The sequence below is a fragment of the Cebus imitator genome, unplaced genomic scaffold, assembly GCF_001604975.1.
Source record: "Cebus imitator isolate Cc_AM_T3 unplaced genomic scaffold, Cebus_imitator-1.0 Scaffold98, whole genome shotgun sequence".
Classification (NCBI taxonomy): Eukaryota; Metazoa; Chordata; class Mammalia; order Primates; family Cebidae; genus Cebus; species Cebus imitator.
Genome location: NW_016107413.1, coordinates 5835367 through 5849357, shown reverse-complemented (window position 1 = coordinate 5849357; position 13991 = coordinate 5835367). Strand labels below are relative to the sequence as shown.

General features: G+C 37.3%; 1 protein-coding gene across 12 annotated transcripts in view; it reads left to right on the top strand.

Annotated features, from left to right (window-relative positions):
* ADAM22 (ADAM metallopeptidase domain 22) overlaps nt 1–13991 on the top strand; it is a 253225-nt gene that overhangs the window by 232384 nt on the left and 6850 nt on the right. For 5 of the 12 annotated variants that reach the window (XM_017536485.1, XM_017536482.1, XM_017536481.1 and 2 more), the window contains 3 exons: nt 953–1053; nt 1395–1461; nt 12435–12558. In XM_017536485.1, the coding sequence (XP_017391974.1) occupies nt 953–1053; nt 1395–1461; nt 12435–12558 (292 nt within the window). Of the gene's footprint in view, nt 1–952; nt 1054–1394; nt 1462–3747; nt 3859–6081; nt 6169–12434; nt 12559–13991 lie in introns of all 12 variants that reach the window. The other 7 variants (XM_017536480.1, XM_017536475.1, XM_017536471.1 and 4 more) reach the window with 2 other exon arrangements.

The following is a 13991-nucleotide window of genomic DNA, read 5'->3' as shown; positions in this document are numbered from 1 at the left end:
CACTCATCAGTAGAAGGCTTCTTTTAAAATAGACATTATTAACAATTAACCAGAATAATATGTGGAAAAGAGTTTTAAGTATAGTGCTATTTTCTAAAGTACCTAAAAAAGAGTTTAAAATTTCAATTTAAATAATTCCCAGATTTTAGAATAATCTCAGTGGGTTATGATTCTTAAGCAGTTGAAAGTTGTTAAGCCTTCTCTGAAGTATATGTAGCTTGTCAAAATTCTTGTGTGGTACCTGGTAGGTATGTAAATTTTGCTTCTTGTAGATAATTTATTTAAAGATGGTAGGTCACAAATAGCAGGAGGGCTCGATGGTACATGGGCTTTGTGAGAGACACTGTCATGATAAACATCTGAGTCAGTTCAGTTATTGAACAATTTGCCAACATGTACTACACTTTTTTGGACCATATTTGTAGAGAAAAATGCCAATTCTTAGAAAATAATTTTATTACTTAAGAAAATCTAAATAATTCTTTGATAAAGGTTAACCAGGTTCACTTGAGCAAATCTTTATGTAATCTCTTGGAAGTCCATGTTCTCATAATATTTGAATGGAAACCATTGCTTTACAATTAAGAAACATCTATGGTGGGACCCCATTATAACGCTGCTGCTGGGGTTATGCTGAAATGCATAGTGAATTTGCGCTGTGGTTGCTGCGTTCTGGGGAATGTAAATTGGCTTGCATTGTGTTTTAATACTTTTCATTTATATACTATTGTAATGGGGTTCCATTGTATTTGACTTTTCTTAAATTGGATGTTGTGTAATTCTGCCTTCTTCATGAAAGACTTTCATGTTCTCTTCATTCTTTCATTTCAGATTTTTTCTTTCTTGATTTATTTTATTTAATGCACAGTAATGCTTAGAAGTTTTGCTTACTGATCTCTGAATACTCATTTGGTTACATTTTTGAACAATTTACCAATATTTTCAATTTCAGGTCAAATGGGCTCTCTCATTCTTGGAGTGAAAGGATTCCAGACACAAAACATATTTCAGACATCTGTGAAAATGGGCGACCTCGAAGTAACTCTTGGCAAGGTAGAGGCTGGCATTCTGAATCTGTCTGTCTACACAATCAAGTTCTATATTCTGTAGCCCCTGGTTGTAAAGACTTATTTCTTGAAAGTTCTTTAGCTCTTCTCCCAACAGAGAGGAGAATATGTAGAATGAGAGTCTAGTTTTTTATTATCTGGATGGGAAATGATAGAATTTGGTAGCACCAGGACACTAGACACATTTGAGAAAGCTGCACAGGGTAACAAACCCAGTGTTCCACGGTGGTGCTCCTTATAAATTATACCCACTTGAAATGCCTCATAATTAGATATAGGATAATCACTTATTTACATGGAAATCTAGCTCTAAACCATCTTTTTCAGGTAACCTGGGAGGCAACAAAAAGAAAATCAGAGGCAAAAGATTTAGACCTCGGTCTAATTCAACTGAGTAAGTCTGAACCTCTAATGGAAAAAGGCCCTCCAAGGTCCTGTGCAATTAGTGTCAAAAGTAAATTACACAGATAGTCAAAGAACTGTAAACCATGTCTCCGGTCTTGGTTTTGTCTTTTAAATTCTTTTTTGCCCTTTAAAAATTAACCATGGCTTTTCTCTTTTACATAGACATCTCCACAACTGTGCCCATGCCAATATTCATTGATAGTGGGGGGTCTCACCCTTGCTGCAGGCTTTTCTCTCCAGTCACCTGCCATTGTGGGGTCTTGGTTCTGTATGAAGGGAATTTGATAACATTCCTTTCTTCTCATCATCTGGGATTCAACCATTTCAAAGGGTCACTCTTCCTCTCCCCAATACTCACATAGCCTGTAAGCATCAGGGAAAAATTCCCGTTGTATGAGAGCATGATACTGCTCATGATCTGAAATCACCACTATGAGGTCTTCATGGCTGCAATCTAAGCGTTCTCTCAGACTAATGGAATAAGTTTTCCTTTTAAGTTTTCTATCCTATCTGAGAACGTTTAAAAGGGCATTTTCCCAAACTTGCTCTTTAACTGAATCATTGTCACTAAAGGCAATATTATCTGTTTTAAATGATAGCCATGTATTTATTTTAAGAGGGGTGGGTTTGGAAGTCACATTAAAAGTCATTTATAGTGAAGTAGATAATGTACTTTTTTGTTTGTTTATCCACTTAAGAAAGTAAAAGCAAAACAAAACCTCCTCAAATCTTTATCTCCCTTCATGGAATGAAACTCATCGTTCGTATCCTTTTGGACTGACTTGCTACCTGATTTTTATTACCCATACTTTTTTTTATCCTTCCTAAAATTTTTCACTTATTTCTCACTGTAGTGATAGTTATTATTTCCAGGATCTCTATTGCTTCTTCATGCCTTAATACTTGGAAAGTCTGAATAGCAGGTATTTGTAAACTGCTTGTCAAAAACTTATGTTAGCTTTTCCATCATATACCCTGCCTTTTTCAGTCCAGGAATAATAATATTGCTCTGAAATTTGGACCTTCCACCTGAATAGTATTGTCTTGTAAGTGGCTTGTCAGCGTTTACTAGAGGATACTTTATAGATACAATAGACAATTTCAAGTGATACCATTGCATGGTCCAGAATGGCGTCATAGAATTCCATCATAAATAACTAATGTGTTAGAGTTTATCTTACACATTCCCAAAGCACTTGGATGCTTTAGGGCTCATTGTTGATAAACTCTTCTTGGAATGTTGTTTGGTTTGTTTTGCATGAGGTCACCTAGTAAGAGCTCCTTAACTTATCTTAGTTGCTCACAGGAGTACAGATAAAATTGCAAAATGTTCTTTAGAACTTCCTTGTGTACTGTTTAGTGTTCTAACAGCATTTCCTATAACAAGGCTTCAAAAACTCCTAAGTTTAAAAAAATAATCAGCATTATGTTAAAGCTGTAAGTTTAGGACCGAAAGTACATTTGGTGTTTAACAATATTCATACAATGTTTTCTAGAGCAGTTACTTATTTTTTAAGATGTTATATATAATTTTCACTCATATCGTATGATTAAAAATTGTAATACGATAGATAGCCTTTAAGAAATCTTGCCTATGAGATAATTAAATTATAATATTTAATATGTCATTATAATAGGATCGTCTTTGTGAGGGAGAATTAAGGACTCCCTCAGATTTTTCATACTTTTCTGATTTTGGTTACATGACTCATGTTAATTAAATGGATCCAAGTCTGTGAAGCTGACCACAATTCTCACATACCTTCTTGCACAGGAACTGTCTCTCTCTATATATAAATATATCTATATATATTTACACACACACACACACACACACACACACACACACACACACACACACATATTCTTACAAGGATTCCTGATAGGGAGCATATCAAGAATTATGTTGGCAAACTTTTAATACTTTTCGTATATAAGTAATCTCATTTGCTTCTGATAGTATAATATCATTTGTTTGACGGCATGAGGAGCAGAATGACCACAGACTAATATATCTTTTATTTTTTCAAATAAGAGGTATTTCAGGTCCATTACTCAGCATTCCCTTTAGTACCTCATTATTCCAAAAGATGAAAAATTGGAACATGAATTAAAACATGCACTATAAATGCATGCTCTGCTAATTAAGACAATAAAATGTCCTCATTTATTGTATTGTTTTTCCAGTCAAAACTTTTGAATCTTCCTCATTGTTGTACATGATGTAAAAATTTTTTTTGGCTTAGACTTTGTATTATATATTGTGTTTTTACAGGAGGGAGCCCCAAGCACCTGAGCCTGGGCACTCCCTCGCCCAGACAGTCCCATCCCAAGGCATAAGCCCAGGGGGCTCTGACAGCCCCCAGACAGGGAGTCTGGATCACAGGTCAGTCTCCACCTGCCCCTTCATTCTGGGCTGCCACTTAATCTCCCTCCAAGTCCTTTCCTTGGCTGAACACAGGGTCATTTGATCTTTGAGCAAGCCCCCATGTTTGCTTGGAGGTACTCCTGGTCCAGCCAGCACCAGCTAATTTTCCTTTGCCTTTCCATCCTGGAGAACACAAAGAGCTCCCCTATCCCATCTAATGCATTTTTTTTTTTTTTTTTTTTCATGTTGCGCTATATGCCAAGTCAAGCCACATAGGTAGGTTTACTGCAATGTGATAAAATCCCATCACTCCAGCCACCATGACCTTGAGCTGTTAGGAAGCTCACTGTGAAGACATTTTCATGGGCAGATCCCCAGAAAGAACAAAAAATTGAGAGTTCTTTTCAGTGAAAAACTCTGTGGTGAAGTGATCACAGCCTTCTGAAATGCTCCCTGAAACAAGAAAAAGTCCATCAAGTGCAAGTCAAGCCATGTTGTTGCAGCATTCATGGAATAGCTGTGGCACTAGCCCTTTGAGTTTCTAATACTGTCAGTGAAAGGAACAAATGTCTCCTCCTGGAAGTGGCCATCTGCCTGTGGGTGACTCAGTTTGCTGTGTGGCTATGTTTCACCTGATTACAGCTGCATGGGCTTTTTCTCCAGTTTTCCCCAGGCCAGAGCATACACTAGCCTTCATTTGTGGCTGCACTTGCTTTTTGAGTTTTTCTTTTTGTTGAGAGTCTCAGTAGAAATCTTTATGCAAGTTTTAATTGGCTATCTGTGAAAGCACAAGTTGGCAATGATTGCGGCTAAAGGCAAAACTAGTGTGAGTTGTTTCTGAGTCAGAAGATACCATCTTAGCAAAAATGGTCTTATAAGCAGAAAAAGCAACTGAACCCTTTCAGAAGAAAATTTCACGATGTTATTTTGTATACTACCTTGATTTTGACTAAAAATGAAGGAAAAGGCTGTGGAAAAAATAACCTGATATTTTTATATAACTGGAAATGTAGTCTTAATTTAAACGTATTTATGAACAGTTCGATAACTAAATATGGGGGAAAGAAGCAAAATGTAACAAAAAACAAATAACGTATTTTACAATTTCCCCTGGTTTGTTTATAAATAACTTATGTTTTATAGAGCTTGAATCTTTATTGTCTATAGTATCTCTAGAAGTTACTTTTTAAGTGAAAAAAAGAAAAAAACCCTCCAAATTCTTCCAATATAGAATTTGTTAAGTTTACATAATTTTATAAGGGCAAACTCTAAAGGGGATGTATTTTTGCTTGGCTTCCAGGGTAAAAATGAGAGGAAACTCTGGGGAAAACCAACAGCTTAGACGTCCCTCCAATTTTATTACCTTTAAAATTTGCACAGTAATTCTGATGGAAACATTGCCAGATCCATCAGGGAAATGCTAACTAAGGTCATTATTATTCTCTGGCAGTCATTCACACAATTCATGGTCAGACACTTGGAAGGCAACCTCTAAGGGCTGGTTCCTAATGGAAACATGAGCACTTTATTCTGGAGTGCACAAAGAAGAGAAAGGAACATTGCAGCTGCAACTAAATTACTAAACCCAGCGTCAAGATCATGGAGGCCTATTTGGACCACACTTAATGTGCATTGAGGCTCCAAGATCAGAAGAGTGGGACCCTTTCTGCTCCTTACAGAGCCAACTGGAACATACTTTCATGTTGACTCCAGCTTGGGATCCTCTATAGGGAGTAAAATAGTGGCCATGTAAAAGCCTTCTTCTTATATTGGAAAGAGAACTTTGTTCCTTTTAATTGTTCTTAGGGCATACACACGTATGCCCGAATGCCTGATTGGAACTGCAGCCATCTGAATATTTTCAAAAAGCATCATTGTCATTTAAAAACCAAAAAGCCAAATGAGAGGTGCCCTGGAAAAATCCACTTTGGAGGTGGATGAATGGGACTGCTGACTGTATTGTGATTGAAAGGGAGCTTGTAATTCACTTTGGGAAGCCACTGGAAAAGGCTTTCCCAGAAACGTTGAATACTTTGTAGAATGCCTTGAGCCTTGTTGTAGCTGAGATTATTCTTATGTCATTGTATAAACTGCCTCATAATCACCCAACATCCATTCTGGTTTATTTGCCATGGTCACTTGCATTTGGAGGGTGAAGACATCCTTGCTAAGCTTGTGCTGTGTATTTTCAGATTTTCTATCTTGTTCTGCTTTCTTTGTTCCTTCCATTGCTTTCTGCAGGTATTTAAACCCATGGTTCAAAAGAGACTATAATGTAGCTAAGTGGGTAGAAGATGTGAATAAAAACACTGAAGGACCATACTTTAGGTATTTTATGAATTAATTTTTATATCCTTTTCAAACTCTCCCAGCACATACAAATACTGTAGTGTGACTGGCCCTCTATCTTGTATCTCCCAATACAAGTTCCTGTAGGTGGAAAGGGGTCCTTGTTTATTTGCTGCCTTTTGACTCTGTTTTTAGCTTCGTGAGCAAGTCTGGTTCTTTTCTGAATGTGTTAAACAAAGCCATGTGAAAGGGTTGCCATTTAGTGCATGTCCCTATCACCATCTTAAGCTTTTTAGTAGCTTTCTCTTCATTTTACGCTATGTAGTGTTCTTTGGGCATGAAACATACTTTCCACTAATAAAGAAGCACTATTAACCTGAACAATTTTGTTTCTAGAATCTAGCAGTTTCATAATGCATTTTTCCTACTTACTGCCTAAGAGTGCATAGTGCATACAAAAACTCAAGGAAAAGGTTAAAAAGAAACTAAGTGAAATGTAATGGGATTTTACTTGGAGTAGAAACAATAATTTGGTCTAATTGGAAAATTATTGAGATAACATTGACCACATGGGAGTATGTGGAAGTAGGTTTTATTTGTTCAGTATAAGCATTTCCTATCAGAGAAAGGCTGTGCTGAGAAGTGTTTTACAGATTCTCAACAAAGCATTTAAGGAACTTTTTATGCTAATACAAATGTTGTCATCTAATACTACAAATAGAACAGGAAGCAGCTGGAAATATATTATTGACTTACAAAATAGAAGAATAGTGCTACATTTTAGAAACTATCAAATTCACTCAATTCACTGCAGCTCTGTGTACCATTACAGGTCAGAAAGAATTTCCAAGAGTTCTTAATGATATTTTTCACCCTTTATAATATCAAAGTGATTTCCTAGAGGTAAATGTCTACTTTATATCTGACCACTTTGTGGACAGCTAAGGTAAAGGAAAAATATGGACTCAATTACTACCTCTTCTGAAGACAATTTTACAATAAGCTTTCATGTTACCGATTGCCATGACTTGGGTCAACATTGAGCAGATATCAAAATATGCATGTGTTTTTAGCTCTCAGCACCCGTATAAGGTGGACTTTCTCTTCCAGTGTACCATTTAGCTTAGTTATGTATAGTTTGAGAAAATGATTAGACCTACCTGCCTTTTAATTTGATACGTAACATTTGCATATACCCCAAGGAAAGCATAACTCCTGCCTGCTCACAAAAATATATCCTGCTTTTATACCCCATATTTCCCTTCTGCCCTGTCCCTCTGCTTGTCCCACACTTTCCCACACTGAACCTCATACACATACACTCACATTCAAACATCCCACCTTCATCTGTAGCTCCCAAGATGGCCAACGGCAGGAAGACAGGTAAGATGATTTTGACTGTTACTTGGAACCTTCGCTCAGCTGCAGTCCTATTTCTCCTTTCTGTTTTCCTCAGGCTTGTGGGCAGATTGTAATTTGTACCAGCCATGGAATCAAAACAGAATGACTTTGGTGCTAGATGGGTCAGGGCTTTTATTCCCAAACAGATTTAGCATTCTTGCAGTGATAATTTGTAAAATGGTACCCCGGAAGAGTTGGTTCACCTCCCCTGGGTGAGCTGAGTAGTTTATGTGACTCTCAGAGAAAGAGGTCACGTTTCTTAAAATCAGCACCCAGGTCTGCCCAGAAGCCACATGACTAAATGCAATTTGGATGGGGAAATGCTTTAGCACCCCTGATTGCACGTGCAAAACTGCAAGGGCAATTTTAGAGGGTTCCTTTATTTTCTCTTCTAATATGACATGTTGATTCTTACAGTAGATAGTAAAATTAAGAATTAATTGTTAAAAATTATATTTATGTTTCAAAGTTAGATAAAGTTCTGTGGACAGTTATAATTTAACTCTCATTTTTAGGTTAATAAGGATGATAAAACTTGATCAATACAGAATTTCTGTGGTGGTGGTGGTGAATAATTGAGATGGCCCAAAACGTTTAACACAGTAATTCCAATGCAAGGGAGATTTCGTCCACTCTGTATCCATGCCAAGCCTCATATAGGAGGCCCAAAGTGCATCCACACCTTGGCTTGTGCTTTGCCAGCTCTATGCTTAGGTTCAGATCTGCTTCATCTGTGGCCAGGTCATGCAGGATTACCTTTACTGTCAAAACTACCAGTGAGGGCAAAAGTCACCTTATTGTTTTTTTGTAGAGACAGGATTTCATTGTGTTGCTCAAGCTGGTCCCAAACTTCTGGGCTCAAGTGATCCACCTGCCTTGGCCTCTCAGAGTGCCGAGATTACACCCATGTGGTGTTGGCTTTGTGTTAACCTTATCAAAATGCAATCTGCAGCAAACTGATCCAAAATATAGTCCAGCATTTAAAATATAGTAGCCACACTGCTACAGAGAGCAAGGCAAATGCTTAAAGATATCGAGTGATCAATGTCTCTGCTGTGCCCCCTTATCCAGTTTCGATATGACAGTGGTTGCTCAGATTGTACTCTGCATGGATTCAGGCCACCAGGAAGGAGTAGATGAGATCAGGGCAAGAGCATTATCTCACCACACCCAGATCCTGGATGCAGTTCTGTTGATGAAAGTGCTTTATAAGCTCTTAGAAGGTATACTTACTCTTGAGTATTATTCCGTTGATTACTCATTTCATCAGGGTTTTTGAGTCCACTCCATGATTCTTTGGAATTGTTGGTGACTCTGAAAGGAAACAAATAATTATAACTATCGTGTATCAAGTGCCTATGATATCCCTTTATTCCTCACATCCTAGAGTGTAAGCATTCATATTACATTTTTGCAGATGGGGGAAACTGAGATACAAAGAGTAACTCAAGGTGTCACAGCTAGTAAGTGTCAGAACCAGAACTACAGCCTGGCTCTGAGTCCAAAATCTGTACCTTTTCCATTTCACCTTAATTTAAGGTAGCAGAGTGGATACTGACCACTTTTCTCTTAGTACGCTTAACAAATTTTCCTGGATCAAGGCTGGGTGCCGTGGCTCATGCCTGTAATCTCAGCACTTTGGGAGGCTGAGGCAGACAGATCACAAGGTCAGGACATAGAGACCATCTTGGCCAACATGGTGAAACCCCGTCTCTACTAAAAATACAAAAATTAGCTGGGCATGGTGGCGTGTGCTTATAATCCCAACTATCTGGGAGACTGAGGCAGGAGAATTGCTTGAACCCAGGAGGCGGAGGCTGCAGTCAGTTGAGATCACACTACTGCACTTCAGCCTGGCATCAGAGTGAGACTCCATCCCAAAAATAAATAAATAAATAAAAATAAATAAATAAAATTAAAAACAAAAACTCTCCTGGATCAGCCTACTATGAAATTCACATATGAACACAAGTAAATAAGAGATGGACTTGTGTCCCTCTCCATGTGACTGGCCTGGTTTTTAGCCTGTACTTGGGGGCAGAACTGAACTGAGATTAGCCTTACAGGCATATATACAGAAGGTAATCCCAGGAAGTTTGATGTAGCCCCAAGAGACATCATAATCCATTGGCACACAAATATACCTTTATGTATAATTCTAATAGGGCACCCATTATGGTACATATCATGTTTAAAAATACAGTAATGGGCCAGGCGGGGTGGCTCACTCCTATAATCCCAGCACTTTGGGAGGTCAAGGCAGGTGGATCACTTGAGGTCAGGAGTTTGAGCCCAGCCTGGCAAACATAGTGAGACCCTGTCTCTACTAAAAATACAAAAATTAGCTGGGCATGGTGGTATACTCCTATAGTCCCAGCTACTTGGGAAGCTGAGGCAGGAGAATTGCTTGAACCCAGGAGACAGAGGCTGCAGTGAGCCGAGGTCATGCCAACTGCACTTCAGACTGGGTGACAGAGTGAGACTCCGTCTTAAAAAATAAAATTGAAATAAAATACAGTAATAATAATGGTTTATCTGTATCCAGTGATGCACTTTACTTTTTAAGTGAATGGGCTGGGCTGATGCCTGGCTTTAAGTGAAAGCCAGTTTGGAACTGCCAGGCAAGTAGTCAATCAAGGTCAGAAAAGAGCCTGGAAATGGCTTTGAATAAATGTCTTTCTTAGACATTTGTGAGAAATTTTGAGTTTATTTTCCATAAAGTGTTTTACCCTACCTTGTTCTTTACTCCTATTTTGACTCCTGCTCTGGTGCTCTCCATCCCCCCAAGATAATCACTTTTGTGCTGCCACATTACCATGCAGCCTCCAGGACCCTTTCCCCTGCTAAAACTTTCCTTTTCAGCTTCTATTCTTTTGCTGAGGGTCCAAGATGTCAATTAATTAGCATGTTATTTTAAGAAGTAGTATATGTGCAATTTCTTTGGGGTTCTGGAGAAAACCTCCTGTTTTTGTTCTAAATTGGCTTTGCCCATGGAAAGATATTTGAGAAGAAGACTGGACCTTCAGCACCCCTCCTTGGAATGGCTTTGTACATGTACCAGGCTGGCCATCTGGACCATGGCCAAGTTATAGCTGGAATGACTGTGAAGCTAAAAGCTAATAGCTAATGCTGTGCGTGCACCTGCTGCAGCAGATTAAAAAGATGCCCCATTTTGCATGATCCCCTAAAGAAAACAAGATTTAATTATTTGTTTGTGTACCTTGCTAGCTTTCCTGAACTTGGATATTTTATCAGTAGTGATTAGGCTAAAAAGCTGATGCCAGATTACTAGTCCTCATTTTAGAAAGGTGTATTTAGATATTTAAATGCAGAAGTTTGCCATCACCTTACATGTACCAAATTTGTTTTTTAAATATCACAGTCCTATTTAAAATGTTTTTTCTAAAATAAATTAATTTCTCTATTAGAAAAATAAGAAGTAGAACATTGCTTTAATAGAACTTTAGAGAATTGGAAATACTAGTATAAGTTACACCTATCCGCTTAGCAATGGAGAGCATTAACATAGGAGAAATCAAACAGTTGCCGTGGTCTAAGCATTCATGCAAAGGAGTGGTCCTGACCGTTTTTCAAAAATAGGAGTTACAGATTAAAAGTGAATTGCACCACTTCAATTCTTAAAATTCTTCATTCTTAAAATCTATCAAGAATGTTCACTACTATCTTATGGTGTGTAGGAAAAATTATTCTCAAACTTTAGCTTGAATTCAGTGTCCATAAAATGGAAATTAGTATGAAAACTATGGCAGAACCAGAGCAAAGGATATGACATGCATGCAAACCAAAATTTAAAACAAGGGAGGAAAAAAGACATCTTTATGCTATTGAAAGCAGTGTAGACAGTAGATCTTGACCTACCCAGTGCTGCTCCTTCCCCCTACTAACGTTCCCAGGCTGGGTCAGTCACAGCAGATGAGGTATATTCCACTGAAATAAATACTTGTGCTATAATGTGGCAGTGTAACCAGTTCAGTGATGTGGGTTTTTCCCATCTTGCACCAGGGAATAAGGAGCAGTGGATGTGTAGTGGTAACGTTTGTGAATGGAGTAGCTACCATAGTTGTCACGTCTGCTTTTCATTGATATGAGTAGACATTTTTTACTCAGCTTTCTTTTTTCACTTTAAAGACAAATTAGCAATAGATATGGGCTAGTCTAGTATGTTCAGCTTAGTCTCAAATTACCACTACACATGCAAAATCAATCATGTACAGCATAATACACCAACAGCTTACATAGAAATGCTGATTGTAGGGATGAATTAGGCTATTTTTTGTATGTCCTCATCAGACTTTGTTTGGCTGGAACTCTGCACTCCTTACTGCTTGCATGTTTACTAATTTATTATTAAAAGCCCTGTATTTGCCTTTGTTCCTTCACAACTAACACACTGGCCTCTGAATGCATGAGTGTTGTGTAAACTGGTGTGTGATTTAGCAACTAATAAATATATCAATTGTAATGGATTTTAAGATCTTAAGATAGAATTATTGTATGTAAACATTTTTACATTAAGTGGTAAAAATAAGCCATAATATTAATATTTTATACACTTAATTTGTCATTATAAGCTCTTAGAATAATTTCATACCTTGTCCATTTTAGCTTTTTATCTATTCCATAGGACATATTTTTAGTGGCTTGTAGTTGAAAAGTATCATTCTGTGTACTAACATTTAATCCATTGCAGTCATGAAATCAGGAAAATAAAATTGCAGCATTTCAGTATTGAGAATGTCACAGTGTCTTCCAAGTAGTTAAATCTTTGCAGTAGTGGCATATGAAAGTTAGAAGTCAGAGGGTTTGTTCTGAACCTACTTTTCAGATATTTGAAAAATGTTACACAATCACATGATATTTATTTCACGTTCTCAACATCTCAGGACTTTATCTCCTGCCAAGTCTCCTTCTTCATCAACTGGGTCTATTGCCTCCAGCAGAAAATACCCTTACCCAATGCCTCCACTTCCTGATGAGGAGAAGAAAGTGAACCGACAAAGTGCCAGGGTATGTGGAAACCTCTTCCATGTGCTTACATGTTCAGTCATTATCATTTATTTATGAGTTTATATTTTAAGAGAGAGAGAGAGAGAGTCATTTTTCTACCTTTATTCCTAAGAAAATAAAAAAAACAAACTTGAAAATAAGGAGATTCTTGGGGCTTTGGGCTTCAGATTTATATGTGTAAATAGTTTAATCTGCATTGATACAGTCTAGATGTATTTTGTATAATTGCTATGTATTTATATATTATTGTAGCTAATATATTAAAACCTAGAATAAACAAAACTGTATTTTGCTATGTCACCTTTTACATTTTAATGACACTGCCACTCTGTCTCACAACATTCCTGAAACATATCAGTATATGAAATCTGAGATACAGTGGAGTTTAGAGAGACAGACTGACCCTCAGAGACTTAAGTGAAGGATATAACCACGGAATAATTACCTTTATTGATGTCCAGGCTCTGTGGTGTTCATTTACGCTGTAATGTTGATCTTCTCAGAAGTAATTGCAAATAAATAAATAAATAAATAAATAAATAAATAAATAAATAAAGCTTGTAAGCCTTGGCATCTTTAGCTGCTGGTAGGTCTTGGGATCTTAGACTTTTCGGTCTCAAGAGATGTTTTGGAACCTCTTTGATTCCAAATATAAATTATGTGGTTCAAAGTAAATGTGGATTATTCAAATTTTAATTTGATTAACTCAAGAGTCAGTAAGAAGGCACAAATAATTAAAAGCTGTTTCAATCACTATAATCAAAAAGTCTTTAAAAACTACCATTGGTGTTTTGTTACTCATAATAAATTACCATTATATGTTAATATGAGAAATGGTAAAAGATAACAAAACAATTCAGATTCCCAGCATTCAGCTTTCTGAATTAATGAAAGACTTCTTGATTGATATCTAGTTGTTCACAATGTGATGTGTGATAATGAAATCTGAGACCGATGTTGTTCCTGCCCTCCTCAAAGAATTGTCTAAGTGTAGCACCCCACTTTTTTCCTCCTAAATTGTCTGTATCATTGTTTTGCTCCAGCAAGTTGGGGACATTCTCTCTCAGCTGTTATCATGTCAGAGTTTGTGTTTTTGGAGATGTTACCACACAAGATCCTGCAAAAATGATAGCTCCCTAGAAAAAAATGTCAGAGGTTTTCTGTCGTGGCTGCACAAGGGAATTATCAGGAAAGCTTTTAAAATATTCTGATGCCTGAGTTCCACCCAGAGAGATTTTTATTTAGTTGGTGTGGTGAGCTGCCTAGGAAATGGAATTTTGGAAACCTCCCCAGATTAATGTAATGTGCAGATGAGGTTGAGAACCACTGCTTTAGCTGGCTGTCTCAGAATCCTGGGGAAAGGAAGGGCATGTGTAGCTTAAAAAATAATATTTTAAATTCTTTTATTCATTTGAGACACAATATTTACTTTA